The following is a 17,146-nucleotide window of genomic DNA, read 5'->3' as shown; positions in this document are numbered from 1 at the left end:
CTCTGTCTCTCTGTCTCGCTCTGTCTTTAAAACCACAAAAAGCTATCAGGCTAAGAAACCAAACTTAGTGTCATGTTCTGTCTGTCTGTCTCTCCGCTTCAGCTCCTTAAATGTCACAATGCATCGCAGCAGTCAGTGGGTGAAGGTGACCGATGTCTTTTGGCTCATTTAAAGTCGTTTTTTTTTTTACAAGCTTTTATTGATTAACTAAAATATTATATCAGACTCCAAAAGTTACTCGGGCTGTGTCCCCCCCCCCCCAGTCCCCCGGCTAACGGGGTCTATGTTCTCCACATAGTTTCCCACTGCTTCACTGTCGCTCTGTCAATTACGTCATCTTGTCGCGCCTTCTTCCTCTGCAATGGTTTAATGGCACCCGAATGGAGGATTAGCATCACCAGCTGTTTACCTTGATGAACAAACTGGATGGAAAAGCAACATTCATTCTCAATTTCTTTTAACCATTTTCTGGAAATTCAGTCAAAATGTGAAATGTGGATATGAAATCCTGGCTCATGAATTCTCACAGAGGAATGTTTCAACTAAAAAGATATCAAGTGGAAGATACGCAGTTGACATGTGTGACTCAGACTGATGAAGCCTCCAAATAGCCTCAGCTCAACGCTGGAGGTCGTTTTTTTACACAGAACAAGGACTGTGGATTTTGTCCCCGTCGCTCACATTGAGATCAACAGATTTATTTATGACCCGTATTCACAGGAGGAACTATTACGACCAAAAAACAGTTTCCATGTAAATGTGAGTATTGTCTTAAGACAGAGTTGGAAAAAATGTGCACCTGTCCTTTAACATCAGGTAAAAAAAGAACTAAAAAGTTCACCTTCAAACTGAACGATAATTAGTGAGAGTGTTGTTTGTGTGTGTGTGTGTGTGTGTGTGTGTGTTTGTCTGCATGTTCTCACTGATGGACTCGTTCCTCCCCAGAAGCTCATGATGCCCTTCACCATTTCTCCTGCAAGATGCTCACTCCTCGTCAGTGTACCGGAGCCTGCACCTTCAAGCCTCCGCTGCTGCCTCCCTAGCGCCCGGACACCACCCTGCAACTGAACCCAGCACAGCCCAAAAAAAAAAGAACAAAAAAAAACCACACACACACACTCACACAGGTCCGCCTCGTGTTCACCCCCCCCACTTGTAACCCAAGGATTACCAACCTGCTGTATAGATACACCACTGATTTTAGCACTTGATTGAAGACTCTGAGACGGTTTTGGCAGCGACCTTTCTCCCATCCCCCCCAAAAAACTGAACTTTTGAGTAAAAGAGATCTTAAACACGGAGTTCATTTTGTGTCGTGAGTCAAAGGATTGTTGATCTGAAGCTCAAACCAAGGAGTCTCTCTGAATCAAAGCCGTCTGCTGTTTAGCTACGCTGAAAAGAAAAAAACAATACTATATACTTATACATATATATATATCACGTGACGATGTGCAATGGCTCGTATAAATGTGATATTAAGTTCAAAATGTATCTCATTATTTAGCTTTTGTTGCTTGTTTGAATGAGTTTTTACATATATTTGTTATTTATCTTGTCTTGGTTTAATTTATTGTTTAGGTTATTCATAACACTGTATATGCTGTTAAGCACTTTAAATGGGCAACCTTTCTGAATTTGACCGTGCCGTCCGATACCAAATTCTTTTATCAAAAATACGAGGGTCTTTATGTTTGAAATAGAGTTAATTATTACGAGCACTTACTTCAACAGGTTTGACGTCAAACAATGAAAGATTTTCTGTCACACAAACTTTGAAGAGATAATTTAGAAAAAAAGAAACTTCGAGTCATCTATAGATATCATGTACAGTTCAGACTGAGTATTTTAACACAATCTGATCCCTTGAGTTGCTCTGTTTCAGGGTTCTTTCTGTCATTACATGCATCTGTGAGTCACAACAGACAAAACCAAAACCTTTTCCCATCATCTGATGGTGTTTTTATAAGAAGAAGACACTGTTTGTATGAAGTGTGTGTAATATGCCACTTGCAAAAGCTGCATTTGATTTTCTCTTATTTGTTGTTTCTGACACAATCTACCCATAATTTACCCATTTATGTATGTGTACCCATGTCAATATTAATAAAATGTGAAAGCCACTTTCTGCTTTATATCCGTATACTGTTTTGCGTTTCTTCCGCTGGTGTGAGCCTGACACCTGCTGGCCTCCACACAGAAGAGCTCCTCGTGAGATGGATCATATTTCCTCTTATTGTATTTGAGTTCAACATGATCTCTTTCATTAGGCGGCTACATCAGTGCATGACATGTCCAGTCAACTTATAATGTTTGACGTGGAGTCAGGGGAGCAGGCTGATCTAATAGTGAAATCTAATTCTTCTGATGGGGGGACTAATAGATATTGATTACACGGCTCTCGTCCCTGGATGCTTCATACGGAGACAGATACTCGCATAATGTCACTGACACACAATGAATGTTAATTTTCTGTGAACGTAATTGCCCTCCGTGGCAAAGTCGGTTCCCTCTGAATACTAACAAGGCCTGCGAAGATGAACAGAACTGAGCCACGGTGGGAATGATTGGCTGCTGTAATTTATTTTTATTTAGCCGCTCATCATTAAGAAAAAAACCTGATTAGAGGAGATGATGTGGTGACAAGCATGGATGGATTATGTGACAATGTGACTCAGGGCACGGACTTGTGAAAGACCCCCCCCCCCCACACACTGCTCACACACAACAGAAAGACTCAAAAAGAGAGATTCAAAGAGATTTTTAAAAAATGATTCAAAGAGATGCGAAATGACCCCAAACGATGCAGCTGTGTGTGCTTTGCCTCTCTGTGGGGTTTTTTTATCCCCTTTTAGTTGTTTTGCATCTTTTTGTGGTGGTTTTGCTCCATCCCTTTAATCATTGTACTTCTCTTTGTGGATGTTGTCTCATTCAGTTGTGCACCTCTTTTGAGTCGATTAAATCTCTTTTTAGTAGCTTTGCCTTGTTTTTATTTGTCACTTTGCTTCCCTTTTTTGGCTGTTTTGCGTCTCTTTGCGGTTGTCTTGTGTCTCTTTGCGGTTGTGTTGCTCCTCCTTTTAATCGTTTTGCTTCTCTTTGTGACTGTTTTGCTTCTCTTTGTGACTGTTTTGCATCTCTTTGCGGTTGTCTTGTGTCTCTTTGCGGTTGTTTTGCTCCTCCTTTGAACGGCTTTGCTTCTCTTTGTGGCTGTTTTGTGTCTCTTTGTGGTTGGTTGCAGCCTCTCTTTAGTCGCTTTGGTCCTTTTACATCTCTTTGTGGATGTTTTGCATGTATTTGGGGTAATTTTGTGTCTCTTCGTGGTCATTTTGTGCTTCTTTTGAGTCTCGTTTTAGTCATTTTGTTTCTCTTTGTGACTGTTTTGTGTTTATTTGTGGTTGTTTCGTGTCTCTTTAGAGTCATTTTGTGCATCTTTATAATTATTTTATTTCTCTTTGTGGCTCTTTTGTGTCTCTTTGAGTCATTGCACCTCTTTTTTAGGCCTTTTGCATTACTGTGTGGTCCTTTTGCATCTCTTTGGGCTCACAACCCTGCGCCCGATAGGCCTGTTCAGTAATCTCCTAGCAACTTGATTTTAGGATTTTTAAAAGTTGAACCGTAACTGAAGACAGAAGGCCTGAAAGCTATACTGACTACTGGCATGATACATTATTTAATGATAATTTCATAATTATGCAATTTTAAAATTTTAAGTAGGACATAAGGCGCTCATTCAAAGTGTGCCCCGTGTTCCCACATTGTTCCATGGTGCATGCATAGGCACTGGCAATAAACTAAACCAATTAAAATACACAGTTTACACTTTATCACAACTTAATGATGTATTGTTATTGGTTTACTTGTTGAATTCGAGGGTTTGCTCCATACATATAAGAAAAAAACATTTTAAGTAATTTAAAAATGAACAACCATAGAAAAACCTTTAATTGTTGTACATTTAACATTTAAGTACTCGAAAGTAGAAATAAAAATCAAGCATTCAAAATTGTACTAAAAGGAGAGAAGTATTGACAACAACATGTACTTAAAGTATCAAAAGTAAAAATATTTTTTATGTAGAATCATTATTGAGGAGTAAATCACGTTAGCAGCAACTTTAGCTGTGAAATAAATGTACAGGAGTGCAACATATAAAGTAGAAGAAATACGCAGGTAAAGTGCCTACAATTTGTACTTAAGAACAGTAATCTTCATTTCGTTACTGGGATTCACTTTTTTATTCATAAATTATGTCCATAAACAGTTTCTCAGATGATTTTCTATATCATGACATATTTATATTGATGTAGACTGTGTATATTGATATCACAATATAGAATTACAGACACAGGATTATAATAGAGGATTTTATCCATATTGCTCATGGTGTTGTTTTAAATGTTCTTAAAGTAATCAGCTGTTAGTTTTCCTGCTGCTCCACATTAAGTGCATCTACACATTAATTCAATACAATGTAATGTCAAACATTTCTAAAGAACAACAATGTTTTATCTTCCTGTTTGGCACATTGTCTCTCACAGTGTTTGCTGTGTGTGTATAACCGACGTTTGCTGAAACATGTGTGGTTAGCGGACACCTGTCTCCTCACTGGCCATCAACAATACAACAGATGGCAGCGATACATAATGATATAATAAAACCTCTGTGATTCTCTCTTGTATGAAACAAGCAGCAGAACTTTGTCAATCGATTCTTTGTATGAACCACGAAGGGAAAGAGCTTTCTCTCATAATGGATTTGGAGATAAAGCCTAATGTGTTTGGAGTGATAGTGAACTTTTGTTCAATGTAAAACCACTAAGCAAAGATGTCATTGCTTAGGAATCAATAGGCTATACAGACTGTAATTCAGGACAAAACAGTGAGGAGGAACTGGGCCTGAGAGTTCACTTCACGTTGGTTAAATTCATCTTCATTTGAAATGATAGGGCGCCACCTACTGGCTTTATCAGCGCATCATTGTTTCTCTGGCTTTAAGTTTCTCCTGTCATAATCTCTACTTTGTACATCTTTATATGGTGATTTGTCTGACTGCTTATTATATAGAGAAGGCAGTGGCATCTAATTAAATCCCCAAGAGACACATGTCTTCAATTTCTTTCAGAGTTTTATTGCTAGAATTTTAGAAATACAAATCCAAGTTTCGCCAACATTATCTCAGAAAAGCCTTAACAATTTCAGATTTGTATGTATTCAGTTAAAGGTTCAGTTATAATTTCTATAATTCAACTCCCGGGCATGAATGTCTAAATGCTGTTTCAAAGCATTCTCTTTAGTCTGGTGTAGAAATATTTGATCTTAATTATTTGGTTTGCCAAAAAGTAGTCAATTTATAATAAATTTAGTCTAAAAATGTTTGAATTGTTACTTATATCGCCCACCATGTTAGTTGCAAATTGTGAAATGTAATGCAAGGCACATTAAACCAAAGACACAACCTTAGTGTCTTAGCTACTGTCCTGATTTTGTTCCGTTTTCTGTACTTTTGTGAGGTCTCAAAAAAGTGAAGATGAAGTCAAAATGACCAAAGGGCACATCACCAAAGAATATGAATACTTGATTTTATTACTGTGCCGTTTGCTTCAATATGGCTTGTATCTATATTTTCAGTTTAAGGTGCAGTCCAGCAATTTAGTATTGTCCTTCCATGTGTTGCTGACAAGAACAAGACTCTAGAACTTCCAAAGGACTGTAGTGGACTGAGGTGTGAATGTGCCTCCATCGATGTGTATTTTTATTTTACTGGTTGACATATATGATTATAATGAGCTGAGGTGTTTCTCCTTGTATTTGTGAGGACAGTCGTGGCTGAGTTGCTCAAATGATGAACGGAGTGTTCGTGTTATGTTGAAAATCTTAAAATAAAGGTTAAAAAAAGATGAGTTTAAATCATCTGTTTTAGTCTCTAGATCAAACACCAGAAACACTGGATTCTACACTTCCCATGATGCAACATCTTTCTGTTCCACCCTACCAGGCGCTTTAAGCCTCCAAGTTTGCAACATATGCTTTCTGTTAAAAAGAAATGTGATCTCAAACTGAAGGTTATCTTTTTTTTAGAAATGACATCACAGCTGTTTGCTCAGGCTGAGTCATACTCTCCATCATTAGTAAACTGATATCGATGAGTGAGTACAATATAAGTTATAGAAAAACAAAGAAAAAGCTCTGTGGAGCCAATCAAAATGCACTCAGTGCCACTGAGAAAACAGAACCGCTGTGTGTGCTGATATGATGCTTTTGATCTCTAAACTCACAAGAAGCACAATACTTTTAGGGGTCATGAGCTTTTCCAATGCGCAGCACAGCAGACAGTTCAGCTCCCCACAAATATTTACGAAATCATTCCTTTTGATATAATCATCGTGATTATCTTGGAACTCTCATGTACAGCTGTCTCTGCTTTTCTGCCAACTCATCTTGGAAGTTAATGTAAAAAAAATAAATTAGGAAAGGTTGTATTTGAAAGTTGGGACTCGAAATCTGAGTCATCATTACAGCAATAAGCTGATCTACTCCCCCAGTTTGAACATAGTTTTTCTTTTTGTAAGATTTTAATGATAAACTACTAAACACAATCCAAGTTAAGAATACAGCGGACTCAGCTGTTACCCAGAAATATGATCCTCTCAAGATAATAAATCGTGCTTATATGTGTGATACACTCTGGGTGCCGTTTCTGGGAATCTTTAGGAGGGTGAAAGATCAGAGTCACTTGAGCAGGTCTAATAACACCTGACTTTGGAGTTTGAAGCTTGTTCTTTTCATAAATACCAGAATAATCACTCTGCACGCCATTCTTCTCATATTGCATTTTTCAGAAAATAGCTTTTAAAGTTAGCTTAGATGACAGGCGTATTAATTATACCCTGCACACCTCTGACAAGGCCGGATGAACAGTGGAGAAGGTTGTGCATTGGGGAGATTCACATGAATCTAACATGCAGTATTTGATGTGATAGCAATAAATCTATACTATGACAGAACAAAAGTTTGTTGAAATGTGCTCAGAATCTAAATATAGCCTCTAGATGCATCTCTCTTTTGAAATATTGTGTTTCCAAAAATGTTTAAGGTTCCAAGCACCAGTTATTAAAAATACAAGAGATTAAGTGTGATAGTTGTATCTTGAAAAGAATGACTTTCTTAAAATCAAAAATACGGTTTAAATAAGGTTTCATTCTGGTAAAAGCCACCAATTGTGTGACTACGCAGGTCTCTGCACTGTAAGAATCCATTATCAAGCTTTGATTGTGGGAATGAAGGACTCCCATCTATGAGGAGCAAGACAGAGAGCGAACTAATGAGTCCATTTTTAATACAAGCCTAAGACAAATGCATTATTTATGTGCATTATTTATAAAGGCTTTTTCCCATTAGAACAAAGGGAAGAAGAGTGGATCTATTGCAATTTGTCAGACTTATTCTAATCATCCAGACGGTAGAAATTGACTACCAGTAGTTACAAAGGCTGGATGGAAGAATAGATTTAAATCGTTGTTGGTGAAGAATGATTCAACCCACCTGCGGACTCATCTGGGCCAGATATGTGTCCAACCTGGCACTGCAGGCCTTTAGTCCGCACTGGAATATGGAATATGAGCTGAGGATTTTGAGGTGTGGCGCTGGTAGCACAGTTTTATAAGATGGCAAAGAAGATGAAGGTCTTTTGTTGATATTTGAGACACAGACTGTTTGGCCCACAATGTTATATGCCAGAGATGCTTTTTTTTCAATAACACTACCTTTTTGTTGTTGTATTTTTGAAACAAAACCTAGTGGAATTATTTGATGGAATCATTTCTTACGGGAGAGTTTCAAAATCATGTAATGGTCGCTTTTGTAATAAGTGCAGACAGAGAAACAGGTGAAAGGAAACTGAGTTTTAGAGATAAGTTATAAAAAGAAAACATTGCATGAACTTTAGTTAAATTTCTAGCTGACATTTATAGGCTACTTTCAACAAGTTAGGACTCAAGAAACCAAATGTGAGTACATTGCATGATTATGATGATGATGATGACGATGATTATTATTATTATTGTTGTTGTTATTATTGTTATTAGATAAGATAAGATAATATAATCCTTTATTAGTCCCGCAGTGGTGAAATTTACAGGATTACAGCAGCATAGTGGATAGTGCAAACAAGAGACATAGTAAAAAATACAAGATCACTTATAAATGAGTAAATAAGTAATAAAACAGTAAAGTATATTACATATACAGACAGAATAATTGTTTTGTTGTAATATTATATATTATTATTATCGTTATTATCATTATAATATTACTTTTTATAACATTCTAAAAAACAAAAATCGAAACCCTTTTTTCCTCCCTTCATTTGTGTTCCTGAACGCTTCCCTATGGCTCTGTGCACGTTCACGCAGCAGCTCCTGCGCGTCCCAGTCATGTGACAGCACCTCAGCACGCATGCGCAAAAAAAAAAAAAAAAAAAAAAAAATACAAGATGGCGGAGAGTGCGGAATTGAAGGTAAGAGCCGCAGCCTGAAATCATTACAAATTTAACTCGGTTACCGAGCGTCTGATTTTCAAGTCACTCAGCGCGTCAGGGATTTTAAAGCCTCGGGAGGATGAGACGTTGTCAGAATTTAATGTTTATCCTTCAAACAACTTAATTGAATCCGCGAGCGCCAAAAGCTTGCACGAGCATGTTTATGTTGATATTGAGACGCGCTGGTTTGGCTGAACGGGACCGTTTCTACAGCAGTAGCAGCAGCTGGCAGGGCGGCTTTTTTTACTTTACAACCCACCTTCTGTGTGTTGTTTTAACGCAGAAGACAGCGGCTCACCTGTGGGCATCATAACCGCCTCATGCCGGTGTGTTTTGTTTTATACTTTAATGAGAAAATAGCGCTAGAAATAACACTTAGTCGCGCGCGACGTCTTTGAATGTGACAGCAGCTTGAAAACAAGCCCACATGGACAGATCATTTTATTATTATTCCTCCTATATTGAATGATCATACAGTCCATGCCACCTGACAGATGCTCGAGTCTGTATGCAGCTAAAGTAACGTTACCTGGCCTGTTCGTTACTACCTGCGTGACGCACCCTACCTGTTGAACACGTGCATAATAAACGTGTAACGGTGCACTGGTTGATTCACCGTTATAATCAGCAACGGACACATCATTTACTTAAATAAAAGTAGTAATACCACACAGAGAAAGCACTCCACCACAAGTAAAAGTGCATTAAAAAACGTAAAAGTATACAAGTACAATTAGAAGATTATACTTTAATGTTTAAAGTTGTGGTAATTTTAACTAGGCCTACTTTATTTACTGTTGGAGAGTTTAATCCACAACGATGCATCACATTCAATAAAATCATCATATGTCAGTAGCTTCTCTGTCAACTTATCACAAGCTCAGGAAAACAGCCCTGATTTCAGCTTTTAAAGACAGTTTTTTAAATATTTTATTCAGATTAAGAAGTATGAGAATGTTCTCAACACATAAAAGAACAGGTCATCCTTCAGTTCATCACAATCATTAAAGATCAACATGTCTGGAGATGCATGGTTTGCAAAACTGTGATCTGAAAGGAAACTAAAGCTGTCAGACAAGTGCAGTGGACTCAAAGGTGATGTATTTACCGCTGAGGTGCGAGTGTAAAGCTGCAGACAGTGGAAATACTAAGTACAAGTAGCTCAAATTTGTACTTGAGTAAATGTACTTTTGTTACTTTGCATTGATCCCAGGTGCACCTTGCCTTCTACATCACTGTGTTTGCTGTGTAGCTGCACTGAAGCACTGATTCTTTTAATTAATCGTTATAAAGCAGAGTTGGAAAATATCTAGCAGTTATTGATCAGAGTCTTTGGCTATTTTTAGACATTTCCCTGCTGTGTTTCCTCAGCCTGCTCGGGCTCTGTGGATCTATACATGCTCCTCTGTGCCAGCTGCTGCTCTGCTGCTGTACAGCCTCCTTTGAAGAGCCAGATGTGGTCCTACTATAGTTGATTTAAGACTTTCCCCTCTTATTGAAAGTGCACTTCTTTATGGAGAGATGGTTACAGCACCTTGAACTTCTCATTTTCATAATGTCAGCTACATATGTGTGTGTGTGTGGGGGGGGGGGGGGGGGGGTTGTTTCTATAAACTAATCACGTGATGCCTTCAAATACTTCTGTATTGTCCAACCATCCTAAATCCCAAAGCAAAGAAAGTCTGTAAATCCTCACGTATTGGAAGCTGAAACCAGAACATAGTTTGTGTGAAAGAAATGATAAATTTATTATGAAAACAGTTGCTGATTGAGCTCCAGTTTATCAGGTAGTCGATTCAGCTCTAGTGATATGATAGTTTGGCTTCACCTGCTTTATTGTTCTGATTGTAGTTTCGATTGGTTTGGGCAAAATTATCTAATTTAGCACGTAGTCCAAAAACACCATTAATCATTTGGCCTATTAAATCCAAATTAATTCAGTTTACTAAAGTAGCACATATTCACAGCTGAGAGGCTAAAACGAGGGAATGTTTGGTAAAAACTATTGATTATAAATGGTTTTAATTCTCAATATCTACTGGTTTGCACTCAGTGTTGCCAGATTGAACTGGCTTCCGCCTAATTGGGCAACTTCTGATTAAGTTGCGTTCGGCTAGTAGGTCAACATTCGGCGGGGTTTTTAAAGGATATTACGCCGACAATTTTACCAAACAAGATGTCATTTTATCGTCAAAAATACACACACAGAGTTACATGAGATTACTGACTCGTTTTATTTGAGAAATATGTGATTTTTTTATTCAATCGTTGCTTCATACCTTGACGTCATCATCATTGACGATGGGAGTTTGTGCATTTGGTTGTCTGACTCTTTGTGGGTTTTGCCAGTTTATTTATGTGAAAGCCTCTGATATTGCCCCCCCCCCCCCAAATGTGTCCTTGTTGCATCGCATTTCGTTTCACAGGAGTCTTCTCTCTTCTTTGAACCGTCTTCTCTGTTCTGTGGAGCTGCTGCAGCAGCAACCTGGCATTACAAATAAGCGTCTGTGCGCTGGCGGCTTATAGGTGGAGACAGTCTATTTGTAGAGCCTGTGGCGAGGTTAATCCCTAATGATACAGGCCCTCGTCTCTGCTCCCCTACATCCTTTCAAACACCTGCCTATTGCTCTGTTTGTCATTGTCATTATCACTGCAGTTCATTTCCAGTTTAAGGAGAATTAGACGTCACCGGAGTGAACGATCACTGTCGGTGTATTTAAAGCTCAATCCCGGTAATTAAGAGTTAGATTTTGTGTCATCTCAGACAAAAAAGAAAGTACTGGAAATGTAGAAATCAGACAGATGATGATCGGTGGATGTATGACACTGAATAGCAGAATGTAAAAAGCTCACAATGTGAAACGTGATGCAGATGTTGCAGATGTCTCGTCTGAGGTCTCCAGCGTTGAACCGATTGTTTGTAGAGAGTTTATTGCCTTTTTCCTCGTTCTCTGCAGTTAGTGAAGTTTATCAGACAGGCTGCCGGAAACGTGCTTTCACACTTCACACCACGCTGCATTATATATATACACATATATATATGTATATATATATATGTGTATATATATATATATATATGTATATATATATATATATATATGTATATATATATATATATATATGTATATATATATATATATATATATATGCTCAGCCGGGTGTGTTCAGCCACATTTGAGCTCTTATTGTTGTTGGATATTTTTGCCCTCGTGAGAGCACGTCTCGTCTGCAGCCACTGACTTCTGTTCGTCTTTCGGCGCGATGGAGCCGTTTCTTCACTCCTGTGGCGATTTTGTTCCTGTTGTCGTGGAAACATGTCACATTTGAGACAGACATGGGCAGGCAGCAGTCTGAAGCTCGCCCGTGTTTCCAACCGGAGGGAGAGAGACGGGCCTTTCACTGTTCAGAGAGGGTTTTTAGTGTGAATCAAGAGGGATAAAAATAGACATATTGTCATCAGATTTCTTAATTTACAGTCACTTAATGGACGGTCTGGCTTGCATCACTGGTTGTGTGTGTGTGTGTGTTCTGGGGTGTTTGTCCAGAAGTGACTGCCTAAATGCAGGTAAAGGTCTCAAGGAAACAACAAGGATTAAAGGGAGATGCTGTCTTAACACATCAAATGTATCTGTCACTTTGAGATATAGGAGTATTTTGTCTTACGTTTGAAGATAAATGAAAAATACATCGAAAGAATAGAAAGACACTTGTGCTCTCCATCAGGTTTTAGTCTTAACGTCGCATCACGACACCTGCAGCCCCACAGTGCTTCGTCTCAGGTCGACAGAGTGTTTGTGAATCTCTGGGAAAATTACACAGACTGGAAAAGAGTCCTGAAAGGGTTAATGGTTAATAATATAAGTGAGCGCACGCCGTGGCCTCGCCAGCGACCTGTGACCTGAGGGACGGCAGCTTAAGACACTGATTCACCAAACGCTCTTTATTCTCCAGGAAGTAGCCCGCCCCCAGCGGAACATGCCTCAGCTTTGTATGTTCTAACATTGAAGGATAGAGTAAAAGAAAACGTTGTGGTGCTCGGGAGAATAAAGGTGTTTTTTATACAATAGGTTATGAGCTCTGTGTGATACCAGCAGATGATTGTAGGGAACCAAACCACAACAGCGCCCGTGATAATAATGAATTGATTTCCTACGATTGTGGCTTTGTTTTCTTTGACTAATCCATTAGTTCAGTGTGTGCAGTGACAGTGGAGTGAAGGAAGGCGAGATGATGCTCGGAGAGTCAGAGAAGTCACATTTAGGTCAATATTGAAAACTGATAAATGTTACTAGTTTGGTCTATTTTGCGTAATTACAAAAGAATAGTCGTGTCTAAAATAAGCTTGTATAAAGCACTGGTGTGCATTACGATACCTTTAACTGTTACTCGAAGCGTAACAGCCTGTCGTCTGCCGTACAGCTCGTTACTATTAACACTTGCAAGTATCAATGAATATCTTTAATTCAGAGTTAATGTTCATTTAAAACGTATGCCTGTTAAGCTGACAGTCACAACACTAATACTTATCACAATAAAGCTGATCATTTACTTACAAATACAGGAAAATCTTTTTCTTTGAAGTGATTAAACCATTTTGAGAAATTGGCAACCAATTGTTGGTCTTTGATTGTCAGTGGGAACCCCATTATAACATGTAAAGTATAGGGACCGCTAAACATGCACCCAAAAGTAAACACATTTTTAATATTTGTTGCATTCAAATATTGACGGCACAGTCGGACCCAGACAACGCTGCATATTTGTTGGTGTGTTTTAGCTGACGTACGACCCTATAGTGTCTTAATTACTCAAAATATAAGGTGACTCACAGTGGAATGCGTGTTTTCAGTTCCGGTAACCAGAAGCTGATGAAAGCATTGAGGTGTAATGTATCGTGAGCATCCTTTGTTCCCGTTTGTCATGTTTAATTTCAGAAAATTGCATTAGATCGAAATAGTTTTCTCTGCATCACAGTTGTGATTTCTGCAAAAACTAATTACGGCATGTTTTTCTTCCCATCATGCAGCTGTCGTGAGATTTGAGGCAGAGTAGAAATTGAATTGGGAGAGTTTTTATTCAGCACAGACCGGCCCGGTGCGCCCGTCTAGGTTTCCTTGTTTCGCTTAACGAAGCTCAGGACTGGACTCCTGCAAAGCAATTGCAGTTCCCATTCGGTCCTGACATGTTGCTCAACATGCTACTGATAACAAGGGATCTCTTTACTCTTTATACCCGCAACATGTTTGCTGCACGGCCTGCAAACCTCGGCCAACTCTGCAGGATTAAAAGGGTGCAGAGGACGAGTGAATGGGTGTCTTCCTACTTTCTCACCAGACCAGTGCAGTGAGGTTTTAGTGTCCAATGTCTTTGTCCTCATGTCAGTGATAATCTAACAGGTGCTCAACTGTTTGTGCCACTTTGCCATCGCACTTGTTAGTCAGAGTTTTTTTCAGCAGGTCTGTGTTGTTTGGTCTCTACCAGCAGCATGTACCTGCGCTGGTTTGGCACCAGATTACAAACCTCCCCTGTCATCCCATATTCGTGGCGTTCAGCATCGAAGTGGGACGGGTTTCAGATCCACCATCTGCGCGTGGCAGGCTGGGACCTCTAGACCTCTGTAGCCTCGGGTGTGCGATGGCACAGCTTTTAACGTGCTAATGACTCAAAGGGAAATCATTGTGAACCCGGTCCAGCTGGGCTGCAGTGACTGATCCTGCTTTGGGGGGGAAGGAACGGCTCGATCCATATTTAAGTCCCGAACTCTCCGTCTTGTGTTTTGATCCACAGTGCACACCGTGATTTTGATACCACAGAGGCAGGAGGGAGAGAAAACAACATGCGGAGGTATTTCGGAGTTTAGCCTGAGTCAGAGTAGCTGGAAGGCTAAGAGGTGGGGGGATGGGAGGACAGAGAGGGGAGGAGGATGGGGAGGGAGTACAGAGCCCTCTCACCGAGAGTGGGAGCTTTATATAATGGCCAGGTAGTGTGAAACACCCCCCTAATCTGCCTACACATCCTCCGCACACCCACACACAAACACACACATCCTGCAGAAACTGCTTGGCACAACATTATTAGCCTCACCATCTCCCAGTCTCCTGGGACCCAAAAGAACTGCATTACTCTTCACCTTCCTCGTGACCATGTAAAGTGCAGCGGGCATTTGTTTTAGCTCCGCTTGCAAAAAGGGGAACAATATCGGTCGCTTAAAGCTGCTACTTTGGTCTGTTTAGGTGCATCGGCCAGCTAGCGGAGGTGTTTAGACTTTTACTGTAACCTGACGCTGCGTCACGGCTGATCTGAACGTGTCCGCTCTCGTCAGCTGATGTTTGTTTGTGACTCTCCATCCTGGGTTGAACTCGGGTCGGACACTGGCAGCATTCGGTCAACAGGGTTTCTACTGTTGTTGTTTAATCATATTGACTTCATCCCCGGCCAAGTTACCTGTTTCTATCAGGGGTTTTCCACGAGCATGGGTCGGTCCACTTGGGCCACACGCTGCTCTGCTGTGGTCCTGCTAGTTAGTCTTTCCCGACTGTCTCTAGCGGGTCCATATCCTCGCATAGCTGGATTGTTTAGTAAAGTTCCTCCACCACTTGCTCTTCCTGTCATATGCGCTGCATCGGACCTTGTCAAAGAGAGTTAGTTGTGGGTCATTAATTGTTGTGTTATAAAGTTATAACAATGAGAGAGGAGGTTACACAGTTAAGAGGGTCTCCTCTCTCCACGGCTATTGTGCTTTGCGTGATGAATTTTTATATCTCACAGGAAATTAAAACCACTTGTAGTGTAACTACGGCCACAGTTGGTTGTTGTTGGTGATCGATTGCAACTTGAAACCTGAAAAACCATCAGCAGTATCCTCGATCAGTCTACAGGTGAAGCAAAACGTGGAGGTTTCAGGTGCTCCTGAAGATGCCTTTCAAATGTAAATCCAGGATACTGCTAAAGGCTGCGAGTTGGAGTCAGAATCGAGGCGTGGTCTCGAGACTCCTGTTTCACCGCATTACTTCTCAGCGTCGTCATGAGGGGAGGAAAATAGTCATGATGGGCTGTGTCGCCTCAGGCAAAAAGAATTCCTATGCCGGTACAATTTGTTCTACAACTTTTCAATCTTGAATCGAAGCGTTTTATTCCTGAGCACAGGTGAAGTTAATCATTATCAAACATAATTTCTTTATCTTCCTCAGCCCTCTGAAAAGGAAGGTGTTGAGCTACTTGAGCCGAAATGTTTCACATACACATGCAGACGGTGTCATCGTGTGTCACATGTGATAATCAGGGTTATTGTTCTTTGCGTGTTTGTGAACATGTTCTCCCTCGCATGCCAACTCTTTGTGACAGTGCTGCGTGTGCGCTCGCTTAATAACCATGAAGTATTTGTTGTGTGTTTGTGCACATTTGTGAATAAGCTGCTTTCCCCTGATTAGATTAATTAAGATAAACACACTGATAAAAGAATTATAGACCTTTTTCACTGCACACATTTTGACATTTCACAGTCGGAGGTGTAAACACGCAGTAGGTTTACACGCTGATTCCAGGTTTTATTTTTACATTGGGGCGATTGTGGCTAAGTGGATAGCAGGGCCGTCTTTCAATCAGAGGGTCGGCGGTTCAAACTCCGGCTCCGCTAGTCGCATGTCGATGTGTCCTTGAGCAAGACACTTAACCCCAAAGTTGCTCCCGTAGCTGTGCCTATGGTGTAGAAATGTGATAGACTCTGTCGCGTAAGTCGCTTTGGATGAAAGTGTCTGCTAAATGACTGTAATGTACCTAACAACTTACTTCCTTGATATCAGCAGGAGGGAAAATAATCTTATTGTCTATCGGCATGCGAGGGTTGGTTTTTGCATGTTGCAGTGTGCTCAGCCGTGTGTGTGTGTACGAGTGTTTTAATAACATCTAAGCCTCTGAAGGATGCAGTATTGTCACTCTGAATCTCTCTCTCACACATTAGACATGGAAACAAGCTACATTCAGTTTAGTGCTCTGTTTTTAAAATGTTACTGTCAGAGAGTTGTGAAGTGGGAGGTGTTATTTTAGGCGTCCTGGAAGTAAAAGTCCTCTTTATTTTATGCTTAGACAACGTTAGATGACAGACGTTTTGGAGCATGTTCAAAGCTTGGACATGCAATCTTTGATAAAAGCCTGAGGAGAGAAGTCAACTATGACTCCCAAGGTGCATTTTGTTAAGACACATTCAATTACCAAGCAGAAAAATGTTGCCTTCCAACAGAAAGTAGAAGCTCAAGATTATGCTGGTTTGTTAATTGATCAGGATCGACAGAAAAAAGCATTCTCTGGTTTCAGCTTCTCAAATATGAGGCTTTGCTTTTGTTTTGTTTTGTATAACTAATAACCGGATATCTTTAAGTGTTTAAGTTGTTGGTCAGACAAAACAAGATGTCACTATTTTCGAGCATTACATTGGTCTAATTATTAATCTAGAGAACCACTTTCAGATTATGAATCCGTTTTGGATGATTTTGGCATCTAAAGTGAGGTGTTTTGGTCCCAGTTGCAATGAGGAAGCCTTACCTGGGCTTTGGGTACTGCAGATACTGAGTACCAATCCAATACCTGTGTTTAATTAATTATAAACGGCTTGAAC

The 17,146-nt window shown here is 39.9% G+C and overlaps 2 protein-coding genes across 6 annotated transcripts in view; both read left to right on the top strand.

The window, feature by feature from the left end:
- The window catches only part of LOC116384072 (SKI family transcriptional corepressor 1 homolog-B-like), a 10,421-nt gene extending 8,289 nt beyond the window's left edge, over positions 1 to 2,132 (top strand). For 3 of the 4 annotated variants that reach the window (XM_031848409.1, XM_031848406.1, XM_031848407.1), the window contains one exon: positions 946 to 2,132. In XM_031848409.1, the coding sequence (XP_031704269.1) occupies positions 946 to 1,043 (98 nt within the window). In that variant the 3' untranslated portion in view covers positions 1,044 to 2,132. The remainder of the gene's footprint in view (positions 1 to 945) is intronic. The other variant, XM_031848410.1, reaches the window with a different exon arrangement.
- A 6,330-nt stretch (positions 2,133 to 8,462) lies between these two features.
- LOC116384073 (E3 SUMO-protein ligase PIAS1-like) overlaps positions 8,463 to 17,146 on the top strand; it is a 37,144-nt gene continuing 28,460 nt past the window's right edge. For both annotated transcript variants that reach the window (XM_031848414.1, XM_031848413.1), the window contains exon 1: positions 8,463 to 8,511. In XM_031848414.1, coding sequence (XP_031704274.1) covers positions 8,488 to 8,511 — 24 coding nt within the window. In that variant the 5' untranslated portion in view covers positions 8,463 to 8,487. The remainder of the gene's footprint in view (positions 8,512 to 17,146) is intronic.

The sequence above is a fragment of the Anarrhichthys ocellatus genome, unplaced genomic scaffold (assembly GCF_004355925.1).
Source record: "Anarrhichthys ocellatus isolate YVR2014 unplaced genomic scaffold, GSC_Weel_1.0 scaffold8, whole genome shotgun sequence".
Taxonomy (NCBI): Eukaryota; Metazoa; Chordata; class Actinopteri; order Perciformes; family Anarhichadidae; genus Anarrhichthys; species Anarrhichthys ocellatus.
This window is presented reverse-complemented; position numbering and strand designations above follow the sequence as displayed.